Here is a 21,715-nt window from a genome sequence, read left to right on the forward strand (position 1 = left end):
TGTCCGCTCGAAGTCAGTCACAACGTGAGGGCCGTTGTACTACATCCAAACCAACAAGGGGCAGCCCTACATACTTCCTCATGCTCCAACACGCCCTTCCGCGCGTCATGATTCTGCTAGCTTGTATCCTCCACCTCAGTGCGTCTTTCATGGCTGTCAACGTCGGGCTCTACGGTATCTCGAACTCCGTATACCCTCGACATAACCTGGCGGTAGACGAATATCTGGTGCATGCAACAGACAAGTACACAGAGGAAGCATTGTACAACAATCTGGATACACTTCTCTCTAGCCAACTAAATCGCGGCTTCATGGAAACACATGAAGACTGTCTTGTCCGCGGCCTAAGGAAGGCTTTCTACAGTCCCCTCAGCCTAGGGTTGCAGTACCCCGACATCCGTGTGCAGGTCATGGACTGGGCAATGGAGAACTGTGGTCGATTGCAGTATACTCCACAGGCGGTGGTCCAGGATCCAACTCCACAACAGGCTGTGCTAATCTACTGGGCGGATGCGAGCTATCGCTCTCGCCGCATGCTTGAGGGAGCTCTCGGAGCTGTGCGACAGCAGGCCCGTCTCTTCTGGAATCGACTTTTGAGCGCGTTCACGGATACGGAAACATCTCCCATCACCGAGCACGTTCCTGTTAGCGCCAATACTAGCGGAACGCTCCCTCCGAGTCGAGCCCTGCCCAAAGTACCGTTTGGCTTCGCTTTACGCTGCGAGCCCACTGAGCCGTGCCGTCTAGCCTACCCGTCTGGCTCTTCAAAGCGTCCAGACAAAATCCACATCTCACGCGAGGCCCTCGCGAAGCTCAAACGCCAGATCAAAGAACTGCGGGCCTTCGATTCTTATGTCAAGAAAGCTCAATGGGCTACGGAGCGCTTAATGTTCCTTTTGGACACCATCTACATCTCTCTCTCGATGGCCCTGTTTGCGAGCATTATTGTTGTGACACCATCTAGCACATCCATCGAGAAGATGGTTGGCCCACCTCGCCCTTCCCGCAAGACGAAACAGATCAAGTTTAGGGTCACATCCCACCATCTCTGTTTCGTGGGGAGACTGTTAAATACCCTCTTTCATATGTACCCAGTGCATCTTCAGTACGGCGATTTGCGGGAAGTTTCCTTTAATTCTTACTTCCTTGTCGTTGGTGTTGCGATGCTTGTTCAATTTTTCACTGCACCCAGCCCAAGGCGGTTTGAGAATGTCAACCTTGCCTATAAGCAGATCAAGGAGCTCTACTTCATCGCCCAAGGGTGGGGGGTACCTAGCGGAGCGTTGCTCAACATGCTCACTTACTACGGATACCATGTGCAAGCGGAGGACCCCAAGCCCAAGCTTACCAAACCTGAGCCTACGGAGGATCTAGACACGAACATCGAAAATATACTTCCTTCATCCGGTCGCCATCAGCAAGCCGATCAGTCGCATGAACCGCACATCCTTCGAGCCTCATGGACCACCACACCCCAAGAAGATATCGAAGCTTCTTCAAGGCAGCTCCTACACGAGCTAGGAATTCAGCAGGCCGTGCACTCCGATTTGGAGACCGTTAGCGACACTGACAGCGAGACCGAGTCTGAGGCCGACCATGGCAGCTTCGTCGACCTGGCCGGTGGCGTTACCCCTCAAGTCAGCGATGCGGAATCTGGCTGGTCTATTGTGGATGCGTAGAAGTGTCGTGAGTATCTAGTGTGGGATGTGCTATGGCTCTTGTCTTACGACATGTAGCCAAGAAGATACCAAGGCGCGATCGAGCATATCAGCGCTATATCTGTTGAGCGTGGCACATGGAGTACAAGTATGGTATATGTACAAGAACATAGTTCTTTCTCCAACGGCTCTCTGTCGGTATCTACTTGGTAGTTAAAATTCAATACAAATGATTAATCTCACGCTCTCCCGCATCTGTGACTACGTGACTATAGGACACGGAAACGTCGAGCATGAAGATGAAGTGGCTGGGAAAGATAAGACGATGTTAGTGGGTTGTTAGGGTTGGGAAATTGCTATAATCTACACCTCTTAGATCACTTGCCTAATCGGGACAGTGTTGATGCCGACCTTAAAGGTAGGAAAGTGGTGATGATCCGGGAGGGTGAATAAAAAACCCACCATAATCCACGGTTCTTCGTCGGGTTACTTGTTTAGGAAGGAATTTGATGTGAAATGGGATGAAACAAACGTGGAAGCCATAGTCTGCCGATGTACCAGTCCAGCGACACCATTAAATTGTACTACCAAAGCAGAAGTTATTCAAAAAAAATAACATTAGAAGTACACTACACTGCCACATCCTAAATCTAACGACCAACTAATCCAAACCACGCTCCAGAACTCCAGCGCTTTTACAAATCATCCTACATCCTCCTTCTATTTCTTCCCATTGCCATTTCCATTCCCATTCCCCACACCAAGACACTTCCCGGCATCTTCCAATTCACCCAACACCCTCATCTCAAGCTCACTCAACGCATCCTCACCCTGTCCCTTCCTGGCACTCAGCATCTCCAACTCGCGCTCATCAACAGCAACGATACGCTCACGTAGCGCACTCTTGCGGCTGAGCCAGCTCTCCACGTCTTCCTTGATATTTTCCTTGTCCCAGTCTAGGAGGGCGACTTCGTTGGCTTGGATACCTAACTTGGGTCCTTGTTTGCGGACGTTTTCTAGGATGCTGGCGATAAGGGATAGAGAGTGAATTTCCGAAGCGACGGTCAGTGTGATCTTTGTGGCTGATGTGCGGGACGAAGGGTTCGAGTTGATGCTTAGAGCTGAACGGGCGAGTTGCTCGGGGAACTGGTTTAAGAAGGATGAGATTTCCGCGGCGATGGGCGGGCCGACTGAGAGCAGGAGGTTGAGGCAGAGAGGAAGGATGCCTTTTGTCCAGATGCTGTACATGCGTGATGGGTTGTCGAAGGGTCCCATGCCGTTGGTGCGCCGGTAGTAGTTCATGATGTTTGCGGTATTGAGTTGGCTGAGTATGCCTTCCACCGCCATGGTCTCAGCGAGGGCTGAAATGCTTGATAGAGAGAGTAGGAAGAGGACGCTGAGCTCGCCATAGATGGGGTCGTCGACGCCGTTGTGGGAGATTGTCAGGCGGTCGGCCCATGAGAATAGACTGGTGGCGTAGCGCACAGTGTTGCTGTTGGCGAAGAGTAGAGCGGCTTGTTGTTGCCACTTCGACATCTCTGGGATCGCAATTATGCGTTGAAGGAGCGCAGTGAGGAGCGCGAAGTCAGATGGCGAGACGGATGCGGGTTCGGCGTGAAGTTGGTTAGCCAGGCTGCGGAAGCCCTTTGCAACCGTGTCTGACAGAATCTCGAGGAGCTGGGTAGAGATGGGTTCCGTGTATTTGTTGTGGCTTGTGGGCATTGTGCCGCGGAAAGAGGAGCGGAAGGATGCGTCGTCTGATGTATCCGTATCTTCAATGAGATGGAAGTGAAGGGCGAGGTAGAGAATTCGTAGCAGAGACCGGTAGTAGTGCACAGCGTCAGTCGAAAATACGTTTTCGAAGTCAGGCGTAGAAGTGCGGATAGCATTCCATACTGGAGCGAGTAGTTGGCGCGCCTCGGTCGTTCGTACCTTGGCCTCCACCAGCTTCTTCAGCAGTGCGAAAGCCAGATCTGCTCGCAAGACCATGAGCTGGCCAAACAACGCTTCCGGAAGATTCGATTGTTGATTTGCGACCATGCACTTCTGGATGACTCCGACAAGGACCTTGACTATCCGCTCATCTTTTGCTACAACTTGGCTCAGCTCAAGAGCCAGTAGCTTCCAGCCTTGGAGCAGTAGGACCTCAGACTCAACGAGCCCAAGGTTGTAATTGGCCTTTTCGACTTCGGCAGCGAAACCCGTGCCTTCTCTAGGGCCTGTCCATTTGCTGTTGAAGCCCAAAAGTTGCTGGGCAAGGTCGATGTCATAGAAGAAGGCGCGTCCGAAAGTCTCCGGGTAAAGTGTGGTTCGCTTGAGATTCCCTAATGAGACACCAGGATACTGTTGCTCGAGGTTTTGTTTAAGATAGCCATGCAGGGATGTACTGTATGACGGTAGCTCCAAAGCAGTGTCTTCCAGATAGGTCAGACTTGGCACAACATCCTTGAGCGCAGTGATGTCGCCCACTTGCCGCGAGCTATGGAGGTACATAGCGATGACTTCGCAAGCTAATGATGCAAACCGGTTCTGGAAAGAGCGCTCCAGCGTCTCACTATTGCTGCTCATTCTTGGTTGTTTAGGTTGCTTGGCCATCCACTTCAGGAAACCAAGCAGCTTCTGGATCAGGTCCTTCCGTTGTCGTAGGTCACCCATTGCCCACGACCAGTTGTTCTGCGCCGACGAAACAAACTCAAGCATGGCAGTGTATAGAGGCCATGAAATCCCACTCGCATCCTTTTCCGGTAAAGCCATGTTGGAAAGCGCGTCGAGCGCTCGCGTGAGGAGAGCTTTGTTTCGTGAGTCATGGGTTGCATTTTTCTTAGAGCGAATCGACTCGCGAGGTGTGCTACCAGTAAGCAGGTACAACGAGAACCATTGCTGCTTGCACGTCACTACAGCCGAAAGCAAGTTCCAGACATTCGTCTGAATGTCCACTATTTGCAATGGCTCGTCTAGTTGTGACAGCACACTCAAGAAGTTTTTTGCAGTCCGTGGTCCGAGGTGACCAAGTAGGGAAGGCGGTTCTTGCTGTTCAATCTGTTTCCGAGCAGTCTGCTTCGGGTCTCCGTCTGGCATTGCTGAGTCTTCTTGTCCAGCGACCCGAACAGCGCCGCGAACAAGAGCTTCCAACAGGAGTACTACTTGCGACTTCCATTTGTCACTAGTCGCGTATAGTCGCGCTAACAATGGCGTAGCTTTGAACAACTGCTGCTCCAAATGTGTCCAGGGCTTGTTTAGTAGTATGGCGACCCGGACGAGGACATCGGCGAAAGCCAGGGTAGTCTGCGTCTGCTGCATCCACAATGCACTCGAGGTCGTTAGCAACGTGATATCACTGGGGCTGACACCAGTAACCAGAGATGTCATCAGTGGATTCGTCGGAAGATCTGCGCCGGATCGCGTGAGGTATAGCTGGGTAAGATACTCAGCGATGGGCGCGATAGACTTGGCAAGTTTGGCAGATAGCTTGGGCTCGTCGTCGACGCTGTACGCAAGGTTCAAGATCGTTGTAAAGACTTCGCAGATAGCGATGTTGATCTCAGGACGATGGTTAGGTTGGGAGTACTTCCAGTTCAAAGAGCTCTCGTATATGCTGGCAAGGGTCCGACCAAATGTAAAGAGGATAGTGCTCATGATCTTATCCGATGTTCCGCTTTCTGAAGGCGCAGATGCGTTGAAGCGGCTGAGTGCTTTCGTCGGGACTTTGCGAGACACCGATCGCTCAACAGCATCCTTGACGAGTCCCTTGTAGAGTCGGATACATCCTATGAGGAAATCGTATCGCCCAAGAACCATCTCGGTTCCGATCAGGATAGTCGCCAAGCTTCCGTTGCCGTCGCCTTCTAGCAACCTGCTCCTAGCGAGCCAGGGCCATACCCTATGTGGAGAGACGACGATCAGGGCCTCTAAGAAGTGGGTGCAGTTGACCAGAAGCTCTAAAGAAGCCTCGTTACTAGGCTCCTGGCAGAGGTGAAGCAGCTCCTCTTCGAAGATGGCAAGCACGATGTTGACGGTATCCTGGCTGCTCTCAGCACCGATGCTAATCGCCTCCAGGAGTTCGGCTGAGCAGATGCCCTCAGACGCATGCAAAGAAGAATGCATCAAGTCGGCGAAGAGTCCGATAATCTCGATGACACTTTCGCGAGATGCGGGTTGTTGCGTGGCGGTTTCGACCTTACTGCTGCCCACAGGGTATGTTGAAAGCAGCTCGACTAGATACGACAGTGTCGAGTGGTGATGATGCCATACCGCCACATAAGGCTGTGAGTTATCATCGACAATAATTCCTTCTGTGCCAGCAGGTATTCCAGACAGGCCGTCAGACTGTGTCGATCTGCCGGAGGTCAATAACCGTCGTTGCCCACGGAAGCTTGACGGAGTTCCAGTCGAGAAGAGTGGAAGATTAGCTGTAAGCTCAACCCAGTTGGCGTTCTCCTCCTCGCGCGTCAACGCATAGTCCCTGAAGCCTTCTGGGAGGCGTTGCATGAGTCGGTTGTGGTTCCCAAGCTTCTCGATAAATGTAGGCATGCCGTTCTGCATGGTCTCGTCCCCGCGCGTCAATGCGCTACAGAATTTGAGGAAGGGTGTCATCTCGTAAGGGTAGCGTAGACGAGCTTCGTTGAGCAGCAGTGGTCGAAGGATATATTCGTCTTCCAGGAAATACGCAACAACCGGATCAGCATGGCGAGAAATCTCCCCATTCTCCCATCTACGAAAGGAGTTGTCGCCAGTCAGGATCGTGTACGTCGTTACTATCAGGTCCGGGCTGTATGCGACGATGTCACTGCCGACAGCGGCGCGAATGAGTTGGAGGAACAGTAGACGAATCCTATCCTGTGATATCTGATCGATCGATGTTCCAAATGCTGGCAGACTGGTCTCGACTAGCTGGTTGATGATAGCTAGTACGCCCACTGCTGAGCTGATATTGGCCAGCTCCTCATAAGGCATCTTGCCGTCGAAGAGCTCATGGTTTTCAAGCCTAGCCACGACTAAAGCAGCCTCTTCGAGTGGTGAAGTCTGAGGTTCCGTATTTCCTGTGTCATTCGATGCTTCGATAAGACGGTCGCGCTCTTGTTCCTCGTAGCTTGCACGAGTTGTGAGCCTCCAAGTCAGGATAGCCCAGGCGAATGTTGGGGGTGTAGCCGGACTTGCGCCCAACAACTTGGCCTCTCCGAAGATGGTGGTAATACTCTCTACAACAGTGCCGTTGAGAATATACGATGAGGAGTCCCAGGCGTTGCAGTTGCCGGATTCGAGGTCATCCATAATTTTGTCCACTTTCAAGATAGTCAGAGACATGAGTGAAGTCAGCAGTTGTATCACGGGAATGAGAGGTTCCTGGCGAGCTGTGACTGCAGGGAATTCGCGGAAAAAGCCGCGGAAACTGAAGGCTTTGAGCCAATCTTCGATGGTGGCCGCAGGTAGGAAGTCCTTGGCGACCAAATCTGCGTGTACTAGGGCCAGATGAAGGATATGCAGCATCTCTGTAGTCTGCGCGACGACCCATTTCTCCGATGCAGGCTCTAGTATCGACTCATCGACGTTCCAGCCATAGCCGGTGTCTAAAGCGTCGCATCTTTTGGAGAATGCTTTGAGCAACTCGTCTAGCGCCTTTCCGCCCGAGGGGCCATCTTGTGCTGCTGCGATAGCCTGTCCAAGTTCTTCAATCCAGCCGGCTCCAATACTAAGGTAGTCGTTGCCGTAGATGGTTTGGCTGCGCAAGTTGGATGCGCAGCCCCATGAGACGAGAAGCTGACTGATACGTATGATGGAGGCGCACGTCGAATGGTAGACGTCGAGGATGTGGAGGCGGCGCTGGTCCTTTGCTTCGAGATGCGCGGTCTTGGAAGCGAGCGGTGAGGCCATGATGGATGAGTTTGGGACGAAAGTCGAGGCGCCTAGATTCCCGACTCCAGCGGCTTCCTGTACGCTGAGGGCCTCCTCTTCAGTGAGTCCACTCAGCAGCTGTGCCGTCGGCCTGCCCTGCCATTCCTGGACGACCAACTGCAGCGCTGCATATTCCGATATCTGCGCCTCTTTGGACAACCACAAGCTGTCGTCCTTGATTTCTGCTACATCGTAGTGTTCGCTCTGGGCGGGTGTGACGCTGATGGGCGCGGACTTTGATTCGAATTTGCTCTTCTCCTGCGACGACGGGTCGGGAAAGGGCTTCCACGGGTGGCTGAGGATGTCTCTGTTGTCGTTGGCGGTGAGGAAGGCGCGTAGGACTTCGCTCTTGGACGCGGTTTCGGGGTCGCAGAGGGCGCGGTATGCGATGTCCCAGGTCCTGCTATCGTCAGCTACGCTGCTGCGCTCGATGCAGGTAAACATACACAAGCTGCTGCTCGCCCTTGAGGCACTTGCCCAGGTCGAACTCGGGGGATTGGATGGGGGCCATGGTTGCGCTGCAGTGCGCGAGTAGGAAATCAGCTAACCAAAGGCCATGAAGGTGCTGGAGAGGCGTGGGGGTGGTGTTGCCGAATGTTTGGCGTCAATGGCTACGAAAGTCGCGAAAGCCAAAGCTCACGCGAAAGTCGAGCTAGTACGTGCAGGGATCATCACAAGGGCTCTTTCTGCGTGACCTCTCACCCAACACCTACCACACACACACGCTTCAATGTTTTGGAAAGAGACCAGATGCGCATAGAGATATCATCGCCGGTTAAGTTCGCTCCTATTGGTTCGCGTCGCAATGGGTTTTCGTCTGATTTTCCAATTACCTTCTGCCAACAATGTAGCAATAATTTGCTCGCGGACTGCTTGGACAAAGAAAAGACTCTCTTTTCTAGTACATACAGTCTGAATCATCTGTTGGACCTTGCATAGGCAAGAAGTCGAGCAATAGCGGCGTTGCTGTACCAAGCATGACGGTACTGTACCGTAGCACTAAGGACTGATTCATGCCACCTCCGTGTTAACTCCGCAGCCTCAATATCTGAATAGTGCATCATTGAGTCACCCCACTACTCTACTAGACAGCCATTTCTTCCCGCCTTCCCGTCCCAAGGTACACTCACATCTCCCGGCGCGCACTCCGTTAATCGGCAGCTAATATATTTCAAACGTTGAGCTCGCCGTCAAAAGGGCCGGACAGGTACTCAGGCGAAGCTATATAACAGCCACCGGCTTCCCAAGGCGACGGCAACGTTGACGCAAAACAACGCCCAAGATGCCTGCCCTCGAACTGATCGACCACTCGCCCAGCAATCCGACACCCTCTCCGCCGATACCCACCGCCTCCAACGTTGTACTCATTGACAATTACGACTCGTTCACCTGGAATGTGTACCAATACCTTGTCTTCGAAGGCGCAAAAGTGACCGTATACCGAAATGACGAGATCACCCTCGAAGATCTCATCGCGAAAAACCCTACACAACTGGTAATCAGCCCAGGTCCAGGACACCCCGAGAAGGATGCAGGCATTAGCAATGCGGCCATCAAGCACTACAGCGGCAAGATCCCGATTTTTGGCGTGTGCATGGGAGAGTGAGTTCTCAGACCTCAGCGGGCGCAAAAGGCGGGGCAGTGCTGACACGACACAGACAGTGCATATTCTACAGCTACGGCGGTACTGTAGACGTCACAGGCCAGGTCCTACACGGAAAAACGTCGCCTCTCAAGCACGACGGCAAGGGTGTCTTTGCAGGCGTCTCACAGAATGTCCCCGTTACGCGCTACCATTCGCTCGCCGGCACCCACGGTACTCTGCCAGATTGTCTCGAGGTGACTGCGACCATACCCGCGAACGAAGATGCCGAAGTCAAGGAAGTTATTATGGGTGTGCGACACAAGGAATACGTCATGGAAGGGGTACAGTTCCACCCTGAGAGCATCTTGACAGAGGATGGTCGCCTCATGGTGAGGAACTTCCTGAAGATGCAGGGAGGTACCTGGGTCGAAAACGAGCGACTACAGAAAGAAGCGCATGCTCAAGCTGTTGGGGCTGGTTCCAACGGCACAGCAAATGGCGCAAAGAAGGACAAGCAGACATCCATACTGGAGAAGATCTACGACCACCGCAGGGCCTGCGTCGCAGAACAGAAGAAGATACCGTCCCAACGACCCAGCGATCTACAGGCTGCATATGATCTCAACCTGGCGCCTCCTCAGATCAACTTTCCAGAACGTCTCAGGCAATCGCCGTTCCGACTGTCGCTCATGGCCGAAATCAAACGTGCGTCTCCCTCCAAAGGCATAATCTCCCTCTCCGCATGCGCCCCCGCTCAAGCAAGGCTGTACGCAAAGGCCGGCGCAAGCACGATATCCGTACTTACTGAACCGGAATGGTTCAAGGGCAGCATCGACGACCTCAAAGCGGTTCGCCAAAGCTTGGAAGGCATGCCGAACCGTCCCGCCGTCCTGCGCAAGGAATTCATCTTCGAGGAATACCAGATCCTGGAAGCTAGGCTCGCGGGTGCCGATACTGTATTGCTGATCGTCAAGATGCTGGACGAAGCAGTTTTGAAGAAACTCTACGACTACTCTCGATCACTTGGAATGGAGCCCCTAGTCGAGGTCCAGAACGCGGACGAGACGGAGATTGCGGTCAAGCTGGGCGCCCAGGTTATTGGTGTGAACAACCGTAATCTTGTGAACTTCGAGGTCGACATGGAGACCACCAACCGTCTAATCAACATGGTTCCAAAAGAGACAATCTTGTGTGCGCTAAGCGGTATTGCCGGACCCAAGGATGTCGAACCGTATATCAAGAGTGGAGTTGGCGCAGTTTTGGTGGGCGAAGCGCTAATGCGCGCATCAGACACCGCTCAGTTCATCGCGGAGCTTCTGGGTGGCTCGTCTACCAAGAAGACGGGAACAACCTCTAGCCCGATGGTGAAGATCTGCGGAACTCGCAGTGCCGAGGCTGCAAGAGCCGCAATCGAGGCAGGAGCTGACCTCATCGGCATGATTCTCGCGCCAGGAACCAAGCGAACAGTCACAGCTGAGACAGCCCTGGAAATCTCGGAAACAGTACACAAGACCAGAAAGCCTGTAGTCTCGAAATCCGGGCTACTTGCTGAATCAAAGTCTGCCACCGATTTCTTTGAGCACGGCGCAGCACGACTGGTGTCAAGTGACAGTCACGCGCTTCTCGTAGGCGTGTTCCGAAATCAGTCACTAGAGTATGTGCTTGAACAGCAGCGATTGCTAAATCTAGACGTCGTGCAATTCCATGGTCAAGAGCCATTAGAGTGGGCAAAGCTTGTTCCTGTCCCTGTCTTGAGAGCCTTCAACCCGCACAATCTTGGCATTGGCTCGAGGGGGTATCACGCCCTACCACTTCTGGATGCAGGATCCGGCGGCTCGGGTCAGCAGTTGGATCTTTCAGATGTGAAGGCAGTATTCGCGAAAGACGATGGTATCAAGGTCATATTAGCGGGAGGACTAAACCCTGAGAACGTCCAACCTACGCTCGCTGGTCTCGATGAGTACCGGGACCGCGTGCATGCTGTAGACGTCAGCAGCGGTGTGGAAGAAGATGGCCAGCAAAGTCCGGATAAGATACGGGCATTCATCAAGGCGGCCAAGAATCAGTAGTGGCTGTTCAGAATACGACTACCAGAGCTGAAGGTTATCTTCGGAATTATCAAATGTAACACAAATGGCCCAGTACCCATCTGATCTTTCTTTGAACACCCTGTTTAGTTCCCCATGTCTTACGCGTCAGGCAGCTCAGTATTTCGATAATAGTGGTTTGTGTCGCCGCACATAGCGGCCTGGAGTCGCGTCTCTTACCTCTTGATCGCAGCCGCACGGCCCCGGCAAACGCTATATCACTTCGACCAGTGCCTACCACCACAAGGTAAGACCGACGTGGGTCTCGCCAGTTTGAGACCCTCGATCTGGGCACAATAAGCCCTCAATTACATCGTCAATCAAGGTTAGACACTATCACTCCTACACTCTACGTTTTGACTACTGCACCTCTACAATGGGTGTGTTGGACAAGCTTACTATTGCCGTTGTCGGTACCCATCCCCACGATGCCAAGCAAATCAAAGTCTGGATCGAACGAAACGGTGGCAAGTTCTCTGCGAAGATCAACAAGAGCGTCACGCACCTCATCGCCAGTAAAGAAGCATACAAGAAACCCGCCGACGCTGTACAACAGGCCACCGATGTCAACATCCATGTAGTCAGCTATGACTGGTTTGACGACTCCTTGCAAGCGAGAAAGAAGTTGGGTATTAGGAAGTACACGTGGGAAGTGCTCATGAAAGAGAGGAGGAAAAAGAAGGAGCTCAAGAGGCTGGGTACACAAACGGATGGCAGTAAGTTCAGGACGGGGTGTGAGAAGATCAAAGGGTTGACTGGATCAGGTACGTCGAAGACATCTCCCATTCGTGTGAGAAAACCGAGGAAGAGCAAGAGCTTCTTCTTCGCCACATCCGCCCCAGCAGTTCCTTCCGTTCCTTTCATTTCCGCGAAAGAAGACCTCTTACGTAGGAGGGCGGAAAGAGAGGCTGCATTAGCTGAGGGGGCTGGGGCTGGGGCTTCTGAGGGCCAGGCGAAGAACCTCATTGAAGTCATGGATGACACTCCAAGCCCGGCCAGACAATCTGCGGGCTCTTTCGTTCCAAAGCTTATCACTTTTACCAATAAGCCCAAGCCCGTCCCTGTTACCTCCAAGAAAGAACCACAAGCTAAGATGTCTCACTGGAAAGAGGACTATCACTACTATCAAGACGTCGACGGCTTCGAGTACAAGATCGTTCTTGTACGCGGCGACAATTATCCCGATGGATATGCGCATGTAAGTTCTGACAATACGAGTTGTATGTGAGATATATACTGACTTCGCACGTCTACCTCTACAGTATCATCTTGGGCTATTGGAGAGTCATACAAAGCCGCATGTGTACTGGGCACTTGTGCAGTACAAGCCCGCTAAAATCGTGCCATCCACAGAGAAAGAAGAGAAGGGAGATGTAAAGCATCAGGTATCTCTCAGCGACGACACCACACAGCATCCTGAAGCGAATCGTCTGCTTTCCATCGTCACCAAACCAACCCCAACACCAGAGGCTCCGTACAACGGCGAGCTATGCCCCCGCCACAGTGACTTCGCCGCTGCCTCTCGCTCCTTCCGCCACGCCTTCCGCGATCTAACTCTCCTCTCCTGGGAGGAACGCTTCGACGACAAGACGCTCCAAAAAGCGCGCGCCCAAATCCTCAACATAGAGCCCTTCTGGTACGGAAAACCGAAAATGGGCATGCCAATGGGCAAGTAGCATCCATGTACAGCCCGAACCGCTATGAGACACGTACTGACTTCTACCCCCCAATTCTTAGGCCTCTTACCCCAAGCACCAAGCATATACACAGGTACAACAACCGGCCTCGAAGTCTGCGGCGACATAGCCGACTCCTACACCCGTGGCACCTCTCTCTTGCCCTCGATCTCGCACCCCCTCATGCGCCACGGCATGATCGGCGGTCCCATCCACCGCGACGCCGAAGATACCCGCAAGCGCGAAGAAGCGCGTCTCCAGAAGATCGTCGACGATGAGGAGCTTGAGAAGAGGAAGGCAGGTCTATTGCGCGCGAGGGATATGAAGGTCAATCATAATCGACCTATGTTTAATGGGCCGATGGGTAGGCCGACGGTGGATGCGTATGGCCAGCATATCAGTTATAGGGGGGATGGCGGGGTTAATAAGTACTCTGTGCCCATGCCGGTGGGGGGTGCTGGGAATGCTAACAGGGGGTTTGTGGCGCCGGAGTTTGCACATTTGTTAGCGGGGGCGAAGAGAGAGAGGAGGGCTTGGCCGAATCAGAGGGATGATTGAGGTGGGAAGATTGAGTGGGCGAAGGGGTTGGCGTTGGGTGGACTTGGGGTTTGATGTGTGGTGGATGAGGAGGTTCGAGAGAGAGACTATGGTTCTGGGGCGTTGGGAGCCAGCGGTCACATCTGACTGGTGGTATCCTGTACCTTATACAGCATAGTTCCAGAACTTGGCACCCTATCTTTCCTCTGACGATCGAAAAAGTACGTTGCGAATGGCAACTTGCAACGCAGTTGCTCGATGGATGGGGTTCACTCGATGAGGCAATGCATGACCTTCCTGTACTGTACGGCGAGGTAGCAACTTCCGTGGCGGTGGTGGCAGTTCTTTTAGTCAGAGAGGTACATGGGACCACTTCCAACAAGACCTGTATGCAAATCGACAAGAATTCCCCTGTATCTGGTGTGGAGGTTTCTATCATTGCTTGCTTGATTGCCCTGGCCAGCAAACGACTTGGCGCGCTCTGTTGCATTCTCAGGTCAGAGCGGCTACGAGAGCCAAGCAGCCTTTTTCGTCGCGAATCTACAGGCACGTCATAGACCGGAAGAGGTTGTGTCTTTCATGACTTGACAGCGCAGACCTTATTACAGCCGTACGGAAAACCCAAACTCTTTAATAGGAAGAGGGCGAGGACGTGGAGGCCGCATTTAAGGATCGGTCACCTCTGGTCGTCAGGTTGGAAATCATCAGCCTGGTAATGATAGCTGGCTCCTCCAATATTGCATTTAACGTAGACTGCTTTCGATGAACGGCGCTCACCCCAGTATAAAAACGATTAGGTTGACACTGACATGCATTAATATGAGCAGCACATGGCTGCCATGACGGATTACTGATCTCACCACGATGGGTACTGATCCCACGGAGGCTGGAACAATCTGGCCGGTCCCAGATGACATCCATAAGCGCGTCAGTACGACTCCAGAATACTGACGAGGATGACTGGGAGGTACGTGCAGCTTTTCTTCTCATAATGTATCTAGGTGATGTAGTAGACCATTGTTCATGTTGGCCCAATCCTTGGTATCCGTGTCTGAGAGACACGATGTTCTGGATGTGAAGGCTGAGGGTGGAATTTAATCAACGCATCGTGACAGCTGGTGCATCTTTCGTTTCCCTGTATGACTAGTTTTGCTATCTGCTTTCTGGCTTTTGGGTACTTCCTTGCTGTCTTGATTTTGCAGTTGCCTTTTTCTCCTCCTTTTCGTTTCTATTGTACTTGCTCTCGCGATAGACCAAAACTTTTCTACTGTGTATACACCCGGCCATATAACATCAGAGTGGCTGACTGGGTAGAGAAGTTTTTAGTCGCCAATCGACCATAAGCTGCTTCACCAAATAACATGTTCTCGCCTTAGTCTACATCAGCTGAACAACATCGAGTAAGAAACAATGTCGACAGACGAAAAGGGTGGTACTTGCGAGTGGGTGGCTTAAAACATTGGCTTATGCTGTAGGTGCTGGTACTGTGATAGAGTTGTGGGCGCAGTCGTGCTCCCCAGTTCGCACGGTTGTCTTTGAGTATCACTCCGCACTTGAACATAACCAGTCAAAGATCGCGGCAGGGCGGGATCGATATCGCATCGGACACTACCTCTTTCGGGTTATCACCGTGGGCGACAGGATCTAGACCTGAGTACGCTGCAGGCCTTGTACTTCTACTAAAGGTCAATCGCGCGAACAACGCACAATATTGAAAAGACGAGAGTATACAATGAGGTCCTTCATAACGATGTTGCCTTGTCGTGATGATGGAGACGGTGGTGCTGCGCCTCGCACGGAACTGCACACTACGCCCGGGCGATCGCCACTAGAGATGACTAAGGGCGTGCCTTGCCCGTTCTTGTGCGATTGGTGACGTGCGTCTTCGCGGCTCAGAGCTCGCTGATTCAACAGGGTCCCATCATTTAATTTCCCTCGCAGCCCACATCAAAACAAGGCCACGGCAAGGTTCAATTAATCGATTTTGAGCACTGCCAGTCCCAGCGACCCAGCATCCGCTGTTCATTTTACCAAGACTAGTCTTGTTGCGCGGAACAATTGTTGGACTAATCGCCGCGCTCACGTCCGTCAGTCAGCGCAAGATTCCGTAGCTTCCGCGGCTCATCTCAAGCTCCACTGCGGCATCCCGAAACCATCGCTCCAACGCTGTCAATCCATCCCAGCCAACACCAAACATGTCGCAAAACTATCAGCAATACGGCGGCAACCCGTATGGCCAGGCCGAGGCTGGATACGGCGCGCAATCGAACCCATATGGCGGCACCGGCTACGGCTCAGCCAACCCCTATGACGGAGGAGTAAGCAGTCGCGACCACGCGGCCTGAACTCAAAAGACTGACGCGACGAAACAGTATGACGGCCAGGCTCAGCAGCTCAGCCCGCCGGCGCCCCTCCAACGTCATGGCGATTCCAACTATTCGCAGCCATCGCAATATTCGCAACCCGGCGCAAACACACAACCACCCAACGTACCGCATACCGACGTGCCGATGAACAACACGCCTGCGTACGGCGAGCCGACTGGAAACTACGGCATGGAGGCGCCAGGACCGCAGCCCCTCAGCCGCGAGGACTTCTTCGCGCGCATCGAAGGCGCAAAGTCGCGCATTGGCCAGCTCACATCCGACATCCAAGCCATTGCAAGTGTCCACCAGCGCATGCTATCCTCGCCCGACAACCGGTCCACCGCCGAGCTCGAGAGCATCGTAACCGCCACGCAGATCAGGAATACCCAAATCAAGGACGAGATCAAGTTCCTGGAGAGGGATGCCGTGCGCGACCCCAACGACCGGACGAAGAGGACGCAGGTTGAGGCCTTGAAGAGGACCTTCAAGACGCAGCTAGAGGACTTCCAGAGGGAGGAGGCAGATTACTCCAAGAGGTATCGCGAGGCTGTTGGGCGCCAATACCGCATCATCAACCCGGATGCGACGGATGCCGAGGTCAATGAGATTGCCAACTCGGATCTGGGTGACGAGGGCATCTTCACACAAGCTGTAAGTTGACACAGACCGCACGAAACAAGACCTACGTCACTAACAACCCGCAGCTCAAGTCGAACCGTAGCGGCCAAGCCTCGAGCGTCCTTGGCGCTGTCCGCGCCCGCCACAACGACATCCAGCGCATCGAGAAGACCATGGGCGAGCTTGCCCTCCTCTTCACCCAGCTCAACGAGCAGGTCATTTACCAAGAACCCATCATTCAACGGACCGAGGAGCAGACCGTACAAGTCAAGGACGATACCGAGAATGCGAACAAGCAGCTGGACGAAGGCATCAAGTCGGCCAGGCGCGCGCGTAGGCTCAAGTGGTGGATCCTCTTGACAGTCATCCTGATTCTGTGTGTTATCGCGCTGGTACTTGGATTATACTTTGGATTGAAGAACAAGGACAACAAATAGAGGATGTAATGATTATGTAGCGGTGTGACAAGGGGAGGATGCGATATCATGTTGGGACTATGTTTCTGTCTAGAGAAGTGAATGACTTCTCGTTGCTTTCTTATTATTAGTAATGATCCGGGCTGCACTCCGCAGTAACGAATGTGTATACAAAGGAGGTTTTTCTAGGATATATCTGAACGTATGCGCGTGGTTCTATTGAGATGTAAACACAATGCAAGATAAAGTCTACTTTTAGAACACCCGTTTGTGAGATACGGTTCCAGAAACACGAGCGCCTTCGCAAACGGAAGTCGGCAGGGAAGAGGTGTTAGCGCTGGTGGTATGATGGCAAAAAGCCCGTAAAACAAAGACTACGTCCCCAACATCTCAAGTCTCGACCGCTAACGGGATTCTGGACCGGCTGGCGCATGTACAATCGATAGAGCTGCGGCAAGGCAGTGGGAGACCCGGTCCGGGGAGAGGGCGTGCTCTTGAAATCGATTCCAGATGTGATGGCCGGATATGTTGTGTTGAGAAGGCTGGCCGGGGCTCTAATAATACGACGGCAAACTAGCCTGGCAGGACAGAAAACCGCCTCCCAGCATTTGAAATACGGAGGCTGATGATTTGCCGGTGACATGCCAATGAAATGCCTCACCAAAATCCACAGCTCGTGATGTCAAAACAGTGCCAGGCGCGGACCGACTACCTCGTTTCACAGCACAGCGAAGGCAGTATCGCCGTTTCGGAAGCGACCAGCGACCAGCCAGCCATGCGATGCAACAGCAGCCCACGATGCCTCCACATGTCGTCATCTATCCAATCTTAGCCGTGGGCCGTCATTTCGGCATCACGCCTGCGCGACATGGGCAGCGGCATGCTTGGATAGCTTTGATACCGATCGCCAGCGTCTGCGCAACAGAAAACAGTGAATGATTGACGGCCGACGCGTGTTTCAGCGCTCTTGACGGCCGTCCACCCAAGCATGATCGCCACGGCGAGCCAGTCTGCTTAGCTAGGCTTGACGGTGGGCTCATGCGCGTTGGCGGCTGCTTGGATGTGGGCTTGGTGCGGCTTGTTCAGGGGTTGGCGCTGCTTGCATGCTTGTCTCCCAGCCAGGACCGATCCCCACCGGGGTCGCAGCCTATCACAAGCGGAAGGTGCAGTGCACTAGGGAATTGGACGCGTCGCCTCCCTCGCAGTCGACTGCTTAACCTGCTGCTTTTCCCGTGGAATCCTTCTTTCTTCAATCTCACGACCTCAAGTGCTTCTTGCTACTTACAACCTTTATTCTAATCGCAACTTCTAACACTCGTTTCACGGGAGTTGCTCTTTACTTCGGATTCAAAGTATTTTACTTGTTTACTTCGGCCCACCAGTCGCTATAACAATCGCTCAACTGTAATTATCATAAACACCCACACGACCATCATGAAGACCTTTGCCATTGCCGCCGTCCTTGCGGCCTCCGCTGCGGCCACCCCCGCGGCCACCCAGAAGCGGGCCAACATCACCCCCGTCACTGTCAAGGGAAATGGTATGTGAACTTGCCAATCCGGACCCCAGTCGTATACTAACATCTTCAGCTTTCTTTGCTGGCAACGAGCGTTTCTACATCCGCGGTGTCGACTACCAGCCCGGTGGCGCCTCCGATGCGAAGGACCCCATCGCCGACGAGGCTGGCTGCAAGCGCGACATTGAGAAGTTCAAGGAGCTCGGCATCAACACCGTCCGCATCTACACTGTCGACAACAGCGCCAACCACGACGCGTGCATGGGTCTCCTCGCCGATGCCGGTATCTACCTCGCTCTCGACCTGAACACCCCCAAGTACTCCATCAACCGTGCCGAGCCCCAGAAGTCTTACAACAAGGTCTACCTCCAGAGCATCTTCGCTACCGTCGAGATGTTCGCAAAGTACGACAACACACTGTTGTTCTTCTCCGCCAACGAGGTCATCAACGACGACAAGACCACCAACTGCGCTCCCTACGTCAAGGCTGTCACCCGTGACATCAAGTCTTACATGAACGCTCGCGGTCTCCGCAAGATCCCCGTCGGTTACTCTGCCGCTGACGTCGAGAGCAACCGCTACGAGATGGCCGACTACATGAACTGCGGTGACGATGCCGCCCGCAGCGATTTCTTCGGTTTCAACGACTACTCCTGGTGCGACCCGTCTTCCTACACCGTCTCTGGTTGGGACCAGAAGGTCAAGAAGTTTGCCAACTACAGCATCCCCATTTTGTAAGTCTCTCACCTTCACACCACATATCTATTAGCTAACATGCCCAGCCTCTCCGAGTACGGCTGCAACAAGGGTACCCGAAAGTTCGAGGAGGTCAAGTCGCTCTACAGCACCGACATGACCGGCGTCTACTCCGGCGGTCTCGTCTACGAATACTCCCAGGAAGACTCCAACTACGGTCTTGTCGAGATCAACGGCGACTCCGTCAAGGAGCTTGCTGACTTCACCGCCCTCAAGGATGCTTTCTCCGCCACCAAGAACCCCAGCGGCGACGGCGGCTACAAGTCCGACGGCCAGCCCGCAACCTGCCCCGACCAGTCCAAGACCTGGGACGTCACCATGAAGAGCGACGAGCTCCCCGCTGTCCCCTCCGGTGCTCTCGACCTCATGAAGAAGGGTGCTGGTGACGGCCCTGGTCTCGCTGGCTCCGGCTCCCAGCAGGCTGGTTCTTCCGACGAGAACCTCGCTCCTGCCAACTCTGGTGCTGTCACCTCAGGTGGCAAGGTTCCCACTGCCACTGGCGGCAGCAGCCCCTCTGGCTCCGAGGGCGCCGCTGCTTCCATCCGCCCTGAGTTCAGCTTCGCTCCCCTCGTCTGCGGTGCCGTTGTCCTCGCCTCCTCGCTCTTCGGCGGTGCTCTTATCTTGTAAGAGGATCACCAGAGCTTTTGAGTGTGTTTTCTTTCCGCTTCAATTTCTGATACCACATCTTGAGGTGGTCGGATCGATGTAATGCAACGAACGACCCAGCGCGGGCAACGTTATTGGGAATAGAGTTGGTTCTGTTATCCCAGTCGCATTGGCTTTGAACTGCCTCTTGTGACGGGAGTTGGTCGATCTTGTTGTCGGCCAGGCGTCTTTTTTTCTTGTTGTTCTCTTTGTTTGAAGTATCTCAGTATATATCAGGAAATACAAACACATTGAAAAATTCACTTTGGATTCATGTGACCGTGGTTAAGATGATTGATGACCTGGTACTGTGATGTTGATGTACAGGAGGCTTGCGGTATCGACTGGCGCTCTGACCTGTTGGTATGCATATAAAATCCCTGACTGCCACTCCTCTTCCTTTCTACATCCACGAGCTCACCTCGGTTTCCAAAATACCTGCGCTAATAGTGTCACGTTTTCTGCTTTTGTTGAAACCTGCAAACCTGGACCTGATGTGTGCGTCCCTTTCTTGGACTGCCATCGCCCCAACACATGCGTTACCGACTCTTCAAAATAGCCTTTCCCAAAAGACATGTTCGCATCTTACATGGCCGCCGCCATCTCTCATTGCGTTTCTCGAGATCGGCAATCAAATGTGACATGAGAGTTGTGCCTGAAACCACATTTTGACGTTTTACTTCCAAATTACTCGGTATGCAAACCTCATGGCTTTGCGCTTTCTTCCAAAACTAGACATACTCTTTGACATGAGTGTGCGGTGCGTTTCCAAAACTACAGCGTAGATTCGTGGATGTGTGCCGTCTGTCGGACTCTGCGGACTTTATCAAAATAACGTGCGGCGCGAGAAGACTGGGAGATGGGAGTTTGAAAGCTAGCTTCCTCATGCTGGAGTTGCTGTCTTCTTATCTACATATCCCCACTCCTTTTTACCAAGGCAAAGGTGCAAGTCTCGCATGGGTATCTGTCTCCTTCCGAAAATGCCAAAGTCGCAGAGCTATGGGCCTGTCTCTTTTCCAAAACACTGAAGTGGACCGCCATGTGCGGTGGAAGGAGCCAAACAATCAGTACCTACTTCCGAGCGATCAAGCCGTATAAAGTCTTCGCTTTCTGGGCTTTGTCTCTTCTACACCACTCTACTTCTTCATTACTCGAAAAAAAAAGGGCATTAAAACTGACATGAGTCTCCTCTGCCCTTTCTTCCAAAATCCAGATGCCAACAACCCATGGTCCTTTCGCTCCGACACTCAAAACATGGAACATGTTCTCATGTGCGCGGTCTGCTGCTTCGCTCCGAGTTTCAAAATGGGCGACTATGCCGCGATGCTCTGAGACTGAGTTGAGTAGGTACATGAGCTCGCTCGAAGATGCTGAGGAAAAGATGGAAAATTGCTATGCGGCACTGTCGTGCTGTGAAGCAAGCCCAGAAAAGAACACAAGCAAAAACCATGTGTCTAGGGCGCGCTCGCGGTGCACCGACAAGTTCACCGCCGAGAGTATAAAGTCTTCCATTCGGCTTCTTCTCCTCTCCTCCTTCTCTATCACACATTCCGCTTCTATTTCCAAAAAAAACACTAAGCCAGCGCACCGATGTGTCTGTTCTCTAAAACGATTTGTTAGATCGCAACATGAGCAGCGAGACTCACTCCCTCTAAAACAAGCAGTTCGTTAATCTGATGTCTTCGCATCGCCTCCGAGCTACACAACAAATCCAGTACCAACAAGTGGGATGCAACCAAAATATCAACCCCATTGTTACATGCTTACCCGGACGCCTCGCTGCGGTAGTCATATGCAAAACGCATTCCTCCCGGCCGTCGCTTTGCATCGTTCTTCTCTCTACCCACTTAAAGAATGGCACACAAAAACATCCACTTCGTGTTCATGTTGGCTTGCTCTGCTCTTCTTCAAAACATCCTAAACACCCGTCATGGCTGTCTCTGCCTCGAGCAACAAGAAAAAG

The 21,715-nt window shown here is 52.9% G+C and overlaps 6 protein-coding genes across 6 annotated transcripts; 5 read left to right on the top strand and 1 right to left on the bottom strand.

Moving 5' to 3' along the window:
- Positions 1 to 322: 322 nt before the first annotated feature.
- Positions 323 to 1,871, top strand: BKA58DRAFT_374494 (uncharacterized protein). Its single transcript, XM_046169336.1, has one exon. The coding sequence runs from the start codon at positions 411 to 413 to the stop codon at positions 1,677 to 1,679; it is 1,269 nt and encodes a 422-aa protein (XP_046032009.1). The 5' UTR covers positions 323 to 410; the 3' UTR covers positions 1,680 to 1,871.
- A 336-nt stretch (positions 1,872 to 2,207) lies between these two features.
- On the bottom strand, positions 2,208 to 8,162 carry BKA58DRAFT_416942 (nucleoporin subcomplex protein binding to Pom34-domain-containing protein). Its single transcript, XM_046172613.1, has 2 exons — positions 7,997 to 8,162; positions 2,208 to 7,950 (listed from the first exon to the last, which is right to left on the bottom strand). Exons 1-2 carry the CDS (start codon positions 8,059 to 8,061, stop codon positions 2,379 to 2,381), a joined length of 5,637 nt encoding a protein of 1,878 aa, XP_046032010.1. The 5' UTR covers positions 8,062 to 8,162; the 3' UTR covers positions 2,208 to 2,378.
- Positions 8,163 to 8,622: 460 nt separating this feature from the next.
- Positions 8,623 to 11,655, top strand: BKA58DRAFT_416943 (anthranilate synthase component 2). Its single transcript, XM_046172614.1, has 2 exons — positions 8,623 to 9,152; positions 9,209 to 11,655. The coding sequence occupies exons 1-2, from the start codon at positions 8,833 to 8,835 to the stop codon at positions 11,202 to 11,204; spliced, it is 2,316 nt and encodes a 771-aa protein (XP_046032011.1). The 5' UTR covers positions 8,623 to 8,832; the 3' UTR covers positions 11,205 to 11,655.
- On the top strand, positions 11,599 to 13,456 carry BKA58DRAFT_303094 (uncharacterized protein; the record flags this gene model as incomplete). The annotated part of the gene is made up of 3 exons (XM_046166954.1): positions 11,599 to 12,420; positions 12,485 to 12,894; positions 12,982 to 13,456. The coding sequence occupies 3 exons, from the start codon at positions 11,599 to 11,601 to the stop codon at positions 13,454 to 13,456; spliced, it is 1,707 nt and encodes a 568-aa protein (XP_046032012.1).
- A 1,767-nt stretch (positions 13,457 to 15,223) lies between these two features.
- Positions 15,224 to 17,081, top strand: BKA58DRAFT_374503 (t-SNARE). Its single transcript, XM_046169337.1, has 3 exons — positions 15,224 to 15,753; positions 15,808 to 16,452; positions 16,506 to 17,081. Exons 1-3 carry the CDS (start codon positions 15,631 to 15,633, stop codon positions 16,854 to 16,856), a joined length of 1,119 nt encoding a protein of 372 aa, XP_046032013.1. The 5' UTR covers positions 15,224 to 15,630; the 3' UTR covers positions 16,857 to 17,081.
- Positions 17,082 to 17,959: 878 nt separating this feature from the next.
- BKA58DRAFT_465001 (Glucanosyltransferase-domain-containing protein) lies at positions 17,960 to 20,015 on the top strand. Its single transcript, XM_046174946.1, has 3 exons — positions 17,960 to 18,375; positions 18,425 to 19,085; positions 19,134 to 20,015. Exons 1-3 carry the CDS (start codon positions 18,270 to 18,272, stop codon positions 19,732 to 19,734), a joined length of 1,368 nt encoding a protein of 455 aa, XP_046032014.1. The 5' UTR covers positions 17,960 to 18,269; the 3' UTR covers positions 19,735 to 20,015.
- The last annotated feature ends 1,700 nt before the right edge of the window (positions 20,016 to 21,715 follow it).

This window comes from Alternaria rosae, assembly GCF_020736505.1.
Source record: "Alternaria rosae strain MPI-PUGE-AT-0040 chromosome Unknown BKA58scaffold_1, whole genome shotgun sequence".
In the NCBI taxonomy this organism is placed as follows: Eukaryota; Fungi; Ascomycota; class Dothideomycetes; order Pleosporales; family Pleosporaceae; genus Alternaria; species Alternaria rosae.